The following is a 14,153-nucleotide window of genomic DNA, read 5'->3' as shown; positions in this document are numbered from 1 at the left end:
AACGAAAAACAAAAAAGACCCTACAGATGTGCAACCAGGTGAATACAGTTACTGTATTTTCTCATCCATTATGTATCTTACAGTGAATTTTCTCACAGGCTACAATAGTGAGGGAAGGCTGATCTATAGCCTCCGGACTCTCTGAAGGGCGGCAGACTTCCTTACCAGCCTTAAACACCTTTGAACATTTTTTCCTGTGCACAGCGGGCCCTTGTCCTGTGCTGCAGCCTGACCACCCACTGTTGCTTGCTGACCAAACACACAGTGCCTGGAGCCTGCACCGACACAACCAGGATAAGATTCCTTTCAAGGACACCACGTTGAGCATTTCAATTTGTCTAGGCAAGAAATTAGGCAAGCAGGAGAAATTACTGAAAAATTAACCTGCTCAACAGATGAATGACTGCATTTTATTCTTTTTCTTGAGTACTTTTTCTTTCTAACATTACATTTTATAGGGATTTCACACTTCTAAGAGATCAAAAAGAAAATGGGTTGTTTTTCTAAAAAAAAAAGACATGAGTGCAGAAGATTAAAATTGATGCACACAAAATATGTTTTTGGAATACATTTAAAAATTGATGCTTTTTTTTAAATCTTAAGGCTAGTCTTCATTATAGAAAACATATTTACAATGAAACTGTTTTCCAGTTTACCACGAAAAGGGTAATTGGGCATATCCATCCTAGTGGTGTTCTAAGTATTTAACAGCCTAAGGATAAGTCTTACTGTCTGTCCTTCAGGCCAAAAAATACTGAAGCAAGAGCCAAATACTTCAAGTTTAGCACATAAATAAAAATTATGTCATTTTACTAGCACTAGCTCCAGCGGACATTAAAATCATCAGCACCTTTCAAAACAACTCACTTCAACTTAATTGCCCAAATAAGGACTTAAAAGCCTAGAGTGGACATAAAAGTAAAATTCTGGCCACTGAAGAGCTTCACTTTACCTTCAGAAGATAAGAAGAGTTTCAGTTTATGTTCAGTAATACTAATCTTTTAAATTTTGATTGTAAGCTACCTGTGCTGCTTTTTAATCACAGTATTTACTGTCTTTATAATACTTAAGTATTATTTAAAATAATATATAAAATAAGAATGCCCCCTGCACTACTGAACAAGCCAGCTTCTACTAAAATTTCTAAATAGCACTGAAGTTACAAATGCGGGTGGTAAAAGAGGAAAATGATTCCACTGTTAATTTTTGCATTGATCAATTTTTATTCTCTCTCTTTTTTTTTTTTTTTTAATTAATAACCCATTAAGGGTTTGCTTGACATCTGCTGTCAAAAGGGTATTTCTGCTATGGACAGGGGATGTGGTTTAGACATGAAATGGCTCCCAGCTGCAAGAATTCTTCTTCCAGATGTACAGTAAGCAAAGGCAATGGAAGAGAACCAGCTGCTAGGATAACAAATTGAAAAGGCCCTTTTGACACAAGCCTTGCTGGCCTGTCTGATCTAACAAAGATGGATCATTCATTGCAAGGTGAATAGAATCTCAGTGTGGCACAGAAGAAAGAGCAACATGGTTTAAGCGTACATTTATCTCCTTCACACTACGTACAGCTGCTGCTACTCTGGCACAGAAAAACCCTGCATAGTTTTTTACAATATCTGGAAAGCTGTGCATCATACTCAGCTCTGCAAAAATAATACTTTTTTCCAGCAATAAGAACTAAAAAGCAAATAAAATTCACAGTGACTGAACTAGCATATTCCCGTTTGGAAAGCTGGCTTCGTTTTGGGAACTTTAATAGGATGAATATTTTGCAACCCAAAAGGCAGCAAAAAGATCACACCACAACCATATCAGTCTTTTCATTTACAGTTTTAATTTCTAATGGGTATTAACAGGTAGCTTATTTGCAACACCGTTACATGGTACCTACCTCACAGATTTAGGTCACTGAAAGAATTACCATCAAAGGTATTGGCAAAAGTTGTTTTAATATGAATTTGTAAAAGTGTGACCTAAAGTTTGCAACAACCTGTTAGGAAATGAAGGCTTTCTCAGCCAGTTTGATGAAAACTGGATGGGAATCCTCATCCATTTTAGTTCAAAGGATTATGAAACCTACTAAGCCACTATTAAAGTCTAAGCAAACAACCACTGGCCACACAGAAAACAGGCTTAACTTCCATAGCTTGTATCCCTGATACTCACATTAAGAATTCCGTTGCTTAACTCATTTTGGCTATCTGCCCAGTACCCCAGGCAAATTTTAAACTAAACCTCATTTATTTACATTTATTTTCATGTCATTTTACGTCATTATATTCTGCATGTTTCCTGCACTCAAACAAGTCAGTCTGGGAAGCATAAACCATAGTGAAAAACTACAATTATGTCCTAATGATAGAGGAATTGCAAAATAAAGTTAAAAATTACAAATATGTAAAATATTAATTGAAGGAAGCCATTTAGTATCCAGGTACCAGACTTAAAAGTCCCTAGACTCCCACAAATCATAAGTTTAAAGTTCAGAAGCAGCAATTCAGACTTTAGCCAATACAAGGCATAAAATACTAGCATACATTGAGTTTATAATTCAAATATCTCTTATTAGAGATTTAATAAGTACTGTTTTGAGTGAACATATGCTCTTCTCTGTTAACTTAATATTCACGGCCTGAAAAAATGCTCTTTTTCCAGTCTATTCAGTTTCAAGCATCTTCTTCTCTCTAACATATCTACATACTAAGTAACTGCAGCAATCTCTATTTACCTACTTCAGGTCCTTCCAGGGGACAAAACCAGCAGGATGTGACCGGATTCATAAAAGGAATTCATCTATGCTTCAGGAAATAACTTCATAAAACACAATAAAAAAGCACAACTTTCTATTCAATGAGTAAGGCAGATTAATTTTTTAAGTTTTTTATTTAATGTAACAAACCTACATATTTACATCAGCAGACCTAGAGCTCCAGTCAGTTGCACATGGGTCCCATATCTACAGCTGCACCTTTAATGGAAGAATCTGACCACCAGAGAAGCAGGAGAGTGGCTTAATATAAGGAGAGGAGCATGGGAGCTTTATGATTTGGGTATACCCTGTACTGCCTCACGCTTTTACTGACTTTGGCTATGCTATTTGGTCTCTTTGTCTTGGCTACTCATGCTTCAGAGCAGGAGAAATTTTGATCTGCTGTCATATCTGCATTTTCACTCACTCCTTAAAACCCGTGGGCTTGGATTCAAGCAGTTTCACATAATATGAACATCATCTGCCTGTACTTTTTTACCTCATAATTGAGGAAGGTCTGCTATGGCTACAGGGAGCAAGAAATAGATAGGCTAAAGGCAACAATGGGTGAGTAACAACAGCCACATCTTAGCACATAACGAAATGTTAACCTACATAATGCAAGACTAATCAGCAAACCAACAGGGTTGTTTAGACTGAGGGGAAACAGTATGTTCACATGCATACAGAGCTATTCCTCAAGAGAAATAACAGACTCCAAAGCACTGCTGTAAAGTACATCACACACAGGACTTGAGAGAATCCCCCTTCCTACTTGTAGTCACAGAAATAAATGCAGCCAATTAACTAATGATCAGATTACCGCATCTATTATGATTAATAAATGTCTATTAAAATCAAAGGAAAGATCCAGTTGAATAATTTGCTGTTGGTAGTTGTCAGCTTTTTAAGTCACACTGCCAAATTACTCGACAAAGCTTGGCACAGCCTGATATACCCTTTCAGTTTTCGGAAATAGTATTAACACAAGTGGGATTAACTGAAAACAGACAGTATTTGAAACATGCAAGACTTCTGCTAATCCCTGAAAAAAATTCTGAAAGAGAACTCCAGGATCATTACCGCTCTGTGAACTTGCCACAGTTTCTTCTTTCGGGTTCCATCACAGATTGTACTATGTTATGGCACTATGATACTTCGTACTTTAAGGACATCATTACAACGGCTGAGTATTTATACAAAATGGAATTAATCTCTAGTAATATCCAAGCACATAGGTTTGTTTTTTTAAAAAACTTTTCATGTTATAGTACTACTGAGACCGAAGGATTCACACACTCAGATGAAAAACAGATATAAACCCAAACCAAACATTTATTTAAATTCATCTCTAATACACAATTTTCTGATAGCTCCTTCCAACAGCATCTAAATTAGCTCACTCTTCTCCTTCAACTAGGACACCCTTGAAAGTGCAGCTATTAATAAGAGGACAATTATTAGATGAAGATCCCACAGAGGATACAGAAAACTAGATTTAATTCTTGTCAGTATTGGGGATTTTTCCTGACTGCCATGAGTATTGGCCTGGATGAGATGATATGTCACCAAATCTCTTACAGAAGATAGGAGAAGATGCTATTTCTGTATAAGAAAATTAAATTATCTCAATTGTGATGACTAATGAATGAGTCAGCCTTTTAGTTATGCGGAGACAACTGGAACAATTCTGTCCCACAGAATACACTGTTGGCTTATCACATTACTGACTAAATTTGGAGTACATTCTCCTCAGAATTCACTTAGGATTGCGATAAAATAATCGCAAACTTAACCTCTCCTTCCTGAACACATCATGGCCAGCAAATAAATTCTTTAGAGAATATTTACTATTTGACAATCAGCTACAAAGATCCTGTCCAGAATGCCTAATGGTCTTCAAAAAATAAAAAAATCAAACCCCACAACTTATCCAGGTAAGAAAAAGCAAGAGACTCTTGTCTAATTCCAAATGCACTTCAAGTAGTAAAATTCATGTGTAGTGACTCAAAGCACATTAGGTTTCTGTTTGAAACCTAATAAAATAGCAGCAAAATGCTTTGGCACAAGCTCAGTTGAAAGCTGAAAAATTGTGCACAAATGCAAAAATGGATACAATCTGCTACTGAGGTTTAAGTTTACTACGCTGAAAAGTTTTGATTTAGGCAATTTGAATGCATACATTCAGTTGGCAGAAGAACTAAGGTAAGAATAGCCAGAAATAGTTGGTATGCTCAAGGTGGAACTATAATTGCTGTCTGCTTATTCCAGCATATGCAATATGAAGACTGCCATCTGCTAGAAACCATTTTCATTACCCCTGTCAAAAAGGGAAGCCTAGAAAAAAATTTAATGCCCTTCTCATTGGAGAATCAGCTTTATGACTCACCTCTTCCTTCAAATGCTTGATATACAAAAAAAAAAAGATCTTTTTAGGAAGCCAGTGTTAAGTGGAGGAATTAAATGTTTGAAAATTAATTAATATTTTCTCTTAAAAAGAGCCTATGAATTTATGAACATATAAATAACATTTGTGACTTGTTGAAATTGATTATATGCCCCAAAGTCTTGCATAACCAAATTGATATCCATGAATAAACCCCCACACTTTTCCTGTTTGAGAAGTATACATCTGTTAAAGTAGATTAAAATACATTCCATGTCTCTGATCACAATCAGCATTGTTCTACTTGGCAGTCAAAACCAATCTTTCTGAGTTTTCTTTTTTCCATCTCCCATGTGGTGTATGCCAAAATTAAAGATCTATGGAAAGGAAAAATCAAGCTTAGCAACTTTCCTTTGTCCTACTAGGTACTAAGTGAGAAGTTAAATCAACTAAGATTGATTCTTGAGAATTTTAAAATCTGTACAAAAACCTACAATCAATAAGGACCACATAGAAGGCTGGAAGAAAACTATTGAAAGTTGATGAACTTTTTAATAAAAGTCATATTAGCATTTCTTTCATACATGCATAAAATACTAACTATTGATACATGCATTTACTGGGCATTCAAGTTTTTTAAATTCCCTCTTTTGTGACCCAAACAAAGCTGCTAACATAATAGCCCCTTTGAAAGTAAGGCTGAGGTAAGCAGATTTGTTGCAAGAAAAATACCAAAAAGGTTGAGATTTTTCAAGATAAATCTAGGAATTTACACACGTTTTCCACTCATTCACTGGAGCCTGCATATCAAAATTATATAGACTACCAAAACAAAAGTCTCGAGCACTAAGTATCTTCATGTCCTTATTTTTCTAGCTAAGAAGCTGAGAGATGCCTATACAACAATTTGCAAGCAAGAGGAGAAAACTTAGAATTATTAAACATGGCTGTTTTTTTGCTCCTGATAACTGTTTCTTGCGAGGCTGGTGGTGGTGTCTCAGGGTTTTGATGAGGAGAGAAGACAGGGAGGTTCTGCAAACGTTCTGAATTTTGACTGAGAGGCCAGGAAAACAATTTGGTATTCCAGCTGGTTCCACTGCACTTCACACCGTGTAATGGAACAAAGATAGCCTGTGCACACTTTTAAGCTAAAACTTACTGATGTTGCTGTCATATGTGATGCACCCTGTGAACTCTATACCTAATGTCACAACCTCTGTGACGGAGTTCAAGCCTCCTGCAGCAATTTTACAGCACATTTCTGCTGCAGCTCCAAATCAGTAAAATTTTTGCGGTTTCTGAGAATAAAACACCTTATCTGGTTTGGGATATGCATGTACTAACACTATATGTGGGAGTTACCTATAAGCCGAGGGACGCCAGATTCCAATATGCCTATTCATTTCAGAACTAGCAGCAAATTCTGTAAGACTTCTTGAGAAACAAGGCACTGCTTCTAATTTTCTAACTCAAAAATCCAATTTTCAGATTTTATTACAGATATGTCAGGCCAACAGCCTTACATCTATTCTCTTTTGTATATATGCTAATGTTAACTTGTAGCTAAGTTGCTGCCATACCTGAAAGCAATACCTACTTTGAGGAGCAATGCTGGTAAAGACATGGCTATGTACTCATATTGGTCTTAACATAACATTGTCTAAATATCCCATTTGTCCAGCTCACAGATCTGTGCCCGAACACTCTAACCTGAATTTTGAAACTGCACACAAAGAACAAGAGAACACCATATTATCATTCACAGCATATCAAGAAATGACACATTATTCCACTGTGCCCCAATTTCCTGTGTATCTATTTACTAACAGCATGTCTTATGACAAAGAAACTGGCAGATTCAGAGAACAATCCAAACTTCATGTGACCTCAAAGAAATATTTCAAGAGGACAGTAAACTACAGATAAATGATTGAAATTTAATGTTTTTCCCATGTAAAAAGCTTAGAAGTTATAAGTCAAACAAAAAGAAAACTCCAACTGCTGTTTTGGTTTTATAATAGAATAAAGAAAAAATACAAGTCAGCATTCAACTTTGTAGGAAGCTATCAAAATTGATGGGAAAAAACCCAAATATCATCTGTACTTGTCAAATAAAAGGCAATGCCAAAGTCCTAAATGTCAAATAGATATATATATATTTAAAATAAAAATGGGTCCTTGCCTTTTTGTTCTTTAACATAGCTCTCCTTACAGTTGTGCATGAGCTGCAGAATCCACTGATGTTGAGCACCAATGCACTGCCAAGCCGGGTCCCCAGGCGCATGAAGATCAGAAAGATATCTGTAAAACCCAGTCCAAAAATCACAGCTCTGACTTAACACACTGAAGGCCTCATTAAAATAGACCTAAGACATACTAAGAAATATTTTTTTTCTACATAATTTTAAAAATTCAAGAACAGCTGTTAAGATGTGCTCATACCCACTGCATTCTCCCTTCCTCATTTAGTGAGGCAAAATTCCACCAAAAAAACCCTCATAGAAATAAACAAAACCATATATTGTTAATATCATATTAATATGCATTTTCAGTTGTGCCTCGAGTAAAGTATGTGGGAAACCAAACTATTTATCTGCAAGGTTGCAGTTTAGTGTTTCATATTTCACTTGGAACCAGGGATGACATCTCAAGCACATAAAATATGGTATTTTTCTTCCTACTGTATATGTTCTGATTGTATCATCATGCAATCTTAACAAGTAATTACAGAAAGAATTAATTTCTGGCAGGTCATTAATTTTAGCACATGCATGCAACAAATAAATGTAACCCGAACTACTGGGTTAGCTTTTTTGTTTGTTTTGGTCTGGTGTTTTTATGTACGCACATGGTCTGAAAAAAAAGAGGAGGGGGGAGAGATTACAAAAAGGATTGGAGCTTCTAATTTGCAGAAGCAAAACACCATCTGTCTTTAGGGAGAGAGGAGTATTAGAAGTCAGCTGCTGTGGTTTCAAAGAGAACACCGAAGGAATATAGTTAATGTATAGCATTCAAGACTATCTAACAACAGTACTTTCAAAATAGTACTTTCAAAAACAGATGTAGCTGCTCTACTATTTAAGGCATTCCACTATATTCTGCATTAATGAGATGCAGGACAGATTAAAAAAATTCAAGAAGCTTAACATGAAGTATACTGATATATTACCTCAAGCAGTGCTGGGAATGTTTTACTCCCTCACAAAAGCTGTATTACTACAATAATACCTAATGTTAATTATGACTGTGTTGCAAAATTCTGTCTTTGTCAACTGTCTGCAGTGCTTGAACAAAAAATAAACTGTCAAAGTAGGATTGGTTGGATGGATGAGAAAATTACACAACTAACCATTCTGACCGGGTGACATTTATCGATTATGAGCTCAAGTCCTTCGTCAATGTTAAGAGGGACTTCGGTCTTCTCTTAGGCACCAAATAAAATAACAAAATTATCACTGGTCTTGAAAGAAATATATCTACTTGGCTGTTAAGTGCTATGGTAAACTATTCCTAGACTGTATAAAATAATTAACAATGTAAATACAATAAGACAATGAGAGGAAAACATGAACTGAAGCTTAATTATAAACGTTGAATATCTGAGGGAGAAAAATCACAGTATTTCAGGTCTTGCTCAGCCTTAGATTTCAGAGACATACAAAACAAATGTATCAAGGAAGAAAAAACATCACAAAAAAAGCAGGGTTTATCCAAACAATTTTAAAATTAGGATTCTGTTAATTTCCTTTTAGCTGAAGTGCTCTGAAGAAAACTTATTTCACACCCTGCCTCCAGAAAATTTACACTAGTATAGCCACCTTAGCATATCTAGAGTAGTGAAACTAATTTAATCATTTTGTAGGCTGGGATTCTGTCAATTTATTAGAACTAAATTATTCCACATTTGTTCACTCCCTGCTCTCCCTCATTATATTGTTCTACATGTGGAATACATTTGGTAGTTACATTAACACAGTCTATTTTAATGTAGACCGGGATGCTTTTAAAGATTCAATACTTCAAGGTAAGGGGCTAGGAAAAAACTAAAAAGCAACCAACCCAAAAACTAAATGCACCACAAACCCAATCAAGAAACAAAAAAACCTCCAACCAACCAAAAAAAAAAAACAACAACCCAAACAAAATCCAACTAGAATCAGCCACATGTACAACTACGATTCTTTCAAAGAATCCTTAGAAAAGGTAAAAATGGCTTAGATAAAGCAGTTGCTCTTTATACTTTTCAAGACTGACAGAGAAAGGAAATAGCAGTGACTTCTTCATAGACAGAAAATGCTTAACCATTCATCTCAAAACACAATTCCAATAAATAGGTAATATTTATAAAGTATGCAAAAGCATGAGAAGCACTCTACATAATGCACACAGGTCATTGTACTCAAACTCACACAACATAAAGGGACCTAAGATACCAACACCGCACTTGGTCCTATGTGACTGGGCCTGGTGTGCACACAAAACATTGAAGACCTAGTGCAAGTGCCAGAATTTTACAAATGCTTCCCACAAAGCACATTTAGTCCACATCTTTTAAGGTAACTGAAAAAAGCAGTGAAGTTGTCAAGACACACTAGGAGCCCTAGCAGCATCCATGCCTCAAAAGCTTTCTAAATAAAGCCATCAGATGTTTCAGAGCACTCTAAAGTTTGGCACCAAGCACCGTAAGATTCACATCAACCAGCAGAAGGTCCATCCAACTTGTCTCAGTATCCCTACAAGACACTTTGATATCAGCTTTGTGAAAAACGGAAAATCTAGAAATGTTAATGAAAACTAGGGAACCAGTTCATGTTCATGAAATATTAAGTAACTTCATTATTTAGCTTGAGCAGTAAAAGAGCCAAATTCGAATGACAGTCTGGATTAAAATCTCCCTGTTATCTGACTCAGGATGATTCCATTTCAACACCAGCCAAGCTAAAGTGTAAGAAAAATAAATAAGGAATCTATTTTGAGGCATGCAAACTGCAAGTAATCATTTCAAACATAGCTTGCAATATGATGCTTTAGAGAAAGCAACAGAATCTAAACATCCCTTAAAGATTTAAAAAAAATTAAATTCAAAACTCAATTATGCTTCATTATTCTCATTCAAGAACTGTTTTTCAGTCATTCAGTAAAAAAGTAACATTCCATTGCCATTGTTTATATAATCATAAAATCTCAAAATACTCTACTTACAGCTTTAAAATCAGTATTTAAACCACAGTAAAACTACTCACTAACATATTTAGGAAACATTTAAATACACATCTAACACCATATGTCTGATGAAGGCACCAGTCAAATGATTACCTTATATAACGTTTCTGATCATGCAATGTTGATGGAGTTTCAAGCAGTTTATCCAACAAAAGTTCTCGTAAAGCTTCAATTCTGGTTTCAACTTCTGCATAATCTAGGAGTAGGGAGCGGAAACAAAACCAATGTGTCCTTCAGCAGGGCTATGAACTGAAAATTACATTATTTTCATAGGATATCAGACACTTCTGGAGTTAACGTGGAAATCAATATAATTCATTTTATAATAACAAGCCACATCTGAAAATTTTGTACATGACAGTCCTACAAAAACCAGAAAATTAGACTTTCAAGTCTTTCAACAATATGCCAGTGAGAGATACCCAAAGTCACATTTTAATTACTGTACATTTTTTATGTCCAGTAATACCAAGCCTGAATAAATAAATTAAATTGGCTGTGATTTCATGTTGTGGGATATACAACTCACTCAGAATACTTGCCAGAAATACTGCGTAAATGGTTCCTATAAATCCATAATTTGTATGGATAGAAATTCATATCAAATCCACATAAAGCTCTTTAGTCTACTATGTGCTTTTTAGCCTATAAGTTAAAAAAAACCACCAAACCCATTAAATAACAGAGCACATATCTTACATTTTTTGAATACTTGAACCTCTGTCTTTCCAAAGAGGGACTTGGCTTTTTCATAGTCATTAATAACCACATCATAATCGCCCTTAAAAACAAAATCAAGAATTTATATTTGTCAAGAAAAAGACTAAATTCAACAGACTCCTTTCAGCAAATAGAAAATTATTTTTACAGGATTATACCTTCTGAATATTTCTTTCAATATTTAAGGGAAGATTGAAAAGGAATTTAAAACGCTGAAGAACATTAAGCGCGTTTCTCGTTGAATCAGCTTTGTCCTTGCGACCCAGCACTTCTTGAAATAAGGTATCTGCTGTGTTACTGGCTCCTATTTCAAAAAAGATGACAATAGAGTAAGTAATCAGTTGAAATCACGAACAGATTTTCTTCATTTTAATGAGTTATTCAAGTTTTTTAGAGCAAATGAGTAATTACTGCTGATTTTCATACTTTTTTGTTTAACTGTGTTAACATTTTACAACTGCTGAAATACTATTTCAAAGGGAACCACTTAGCATTTTAATGTGGTAAGACCCCTGTGCAATTAAAAACAATCACTCTTTCCTATTTCAAATGCTTAGCTTTTGCTGCAGATATTTTATAGTTTGCTTTGGCTCCAGATGCACATTTTACAACCAAATTATGCATCTCAGGATATGGAAAAAGCATTAGAAAGTTTTATTTTTTAAAAAAATATAATTCAATTATGATATTAACTATCATAGCTTTAAAAGCTATGACCAGGTTTTGCAAATAATTTTTCTGTGTTTTCAAATCAAGTCTTAAAAATTATTAGCAATATTTGATATTTAAGTGAGTCTCTAAAAAGTACCAACGATTAAGATAAGGACAGTGTCATGGCTGAAAAAAGTCTAAGTAGCTGGTCACTATAACAGAATTGCCTTCACATTGCATTAGAAGTCTTACTGGCTTCATTATACACAGGATCAAGCCTTGCTCAACAATTTCATGCATTTAAGTCTCTATACTATCTGCAGATTCCCTTCAATAAATACATTAAATATAACCCTAAAACCTTTTCTATCCAAACTAAAAAGCATTCCATTTTCTAATGGAGATTATTTTCTAACCCAGAATAATAAAATTACATTTATGGTAGAGAAGATTTTCATCGCATGTGAATATTTGCATTTTTCAACTTGTGACTTACTTTTAATTAACCAAAAAAAAACAAAAACAAAAGTGGAACTGTTTTAGCCTTTTTGATCGTTGCATGTAGAAGTTTCTACATTATCTGGTCTAGTGACTATACTTTAAGCAAAGATGAAAAAAATTACATCAGTCTCACTGGGTGGCTTGCATGCCATTTTCTCTAGTCAACACTGTGGGTGGCCCGCTCATGTTAAAAGTAGTCTTTGTAAAATAATTGTTATATCTAAATAATGTTTAAACTTTGTTGAAATTTTGAAGCCTTGATGTAAAAAAAGTTTTGTCAGGACAGCTATTTCTACTGCATACTATTCAGTATGCACTTTAATCCATTAAGGAGAAATGCACAATGAAAACAGCTAGCTGGACATTTAAATACAGACCACTGGTAAAGTATGATTTTTCTCAAGGTTATAAAAAATGCTTGTTTTGTAAATCCTTCCAGTAAGTTAACATTTGTTTTGTCTGAATTCATATGTTTCTTGTGCTTTCTTTTAACAACCCAGAAGCAATGTACTGTATCTGAGAAATGAAGTTATATTCAAAAAGTTGTTGGTTTGGTTTTTTTTTAAATTCAATGCAAACCTCTTAAAAAGGTAATTGACAACTGCAGGAAAAGCACAGTGATTTCTATCTTCATCTCTTTATGAATTACTTTGCTGTATAAATCCTTAATTCAGGTAAATGATTTTACTTTTTTTTTCCTAATGGTACTTTTTCTGTTTTACAAAGAGATCGAAATATATCAAATTACCTACTAATGTCTTAATGAAATTCAATACTTCATGCAAGGCTATCTTTTTAGAATTAAAATATTGTAAAATTTCTTCCCTCCTCATCCCTCCAAATCCTTTCAACATTAACAATCTTTATCTCTTGATTACTGATGAACAATCTAAACCTAAACAACCCATGGACAAAGTTCCAGGTCTTATATTGACCAACTATGTTTTCAAAACAAATGATTCATCTACAGTGCATGAATTTTTTACTTCAAAATAAATCTCTAGTTATCCAACAGTGTCTGTCACAGAGCCTGACAAAAACATCACATAATGAAATTTGATTGACCTCCTTTAATGTACAATTCTTCATTAAATTCATTATAGGACACCATATGTTTTAAATAACATATATTTAACAGCTTGTTTAGCAATTAAATTTTGCAAAAACTCCAAACATTTATAATTCCACCTATAACACCAAACTGTGCTTCTACTACCCCATGTCATTTCAGTTCAATAATTTGGCACCCTCTTAACATACATTCAGATGCTGTGGAAAGCATCCTTATTTTTAGGAGTTTGTAACCAAGCTCACACAACACCAAGTGTCTCCCCAAATATGCACCTATAGCCCATAAAATGTAAAATTTGACTAAAGAATTGAAGTCATGTTTGAAAGCAGGCCCTGTTACTCATGGATTATGGAAGCTTTTCAATGGTCAGACAAGAAACAAAGCTTTGATCCCAAACTACTTTGCATAATGTTATTTACTCTTTTTAAATCCTTGTATTCCTACTTCCCTGCCTCCCACCCATCATGACTTGCAAAGTATCACGAGGAAAAGCAGCCAATTCTTTTCATAGCAGAGCCAAACTTAAAAACACTCTGAAGTGTCTGGCACAAGTTCCTCTACAGATCCAGCTTGAAATACAGTCTGCATTGTCTACATACGGAGTTCAGCCACCATTTATCGAATGAAACAGTAATTATACATTGTAGGTAAATTTGTCTTATATTTGTGTATATAGGAAAAGATCACGAACCAACATTTTTGCTTTTTTATTTAAAATCTTTCACACAATTTTGTACGAGGGAAAGTGCTCTCCAAGGAATCTGTGCTTGGTGCATGACATGGCATAAATACAGAGCACTGAGAATTGTACTGGAAAATTTCAGCACATGCTTCTTACTTCTACCGTAG

The 14,153-nt window shown here is 34.7% G+C and overlaps 1 protein-coding gene across 3 annotated transcripts in view; it reads right to left on the bottom strand.

Moving 5' to 3' along the window:
• EXOC2 (exocyst complex component 2) overlaps positions 1-14,153 on the bottom strand; it is a 124,157-nt gene that overhangs the window by 64,881 nt on the left and 45,123 nt on the right. For all 3 annotated transcript variants that reach the window (XM_017828761.1, XM_017828762.1, XM_017828763.1), the window contains 4 exons: positions 11,239-11,384; positions 11,060-11,141; positions 10,454-10,556; positions 7,320-7,438 (listed from right to left, as the gene is read on the bottom strand). In XM_017828761.1, coding sequence (XP_017684250.1) covers positions 7,320-7,438; positions 10,454-10,556; positions 11,060-11,141; positions 11,239-11,384 — 450 coding nt within the window. The remainder of the gene's footprint in view (positions 1-7,319; positions 7,439-10,453; positions 10,557-11,059; positions 11,142-11,238; positions 11,385-14,153) is intronic.

Source organism: Lepidothrix coronata, unplaced genomic scaffold (genome assembly GCF_001604755.1).
Source record: "Lepidothrix coronata isolate B3197 unplaced genomic scaffold, Lepidothrix_coronata-1.0 Scaffold152, whole genome shotgun sequence".
NCBI classification, from domain to species: domain Eukaryota; kingdom Metazoa; phylum Chordata; class Aves; order Passeriformes; family Pipridae; genus Lepidothrix; species Lepidothrix coronata.
This window is presented reverse-complemented; position numbering and strand designations above follow the sequence as displayed.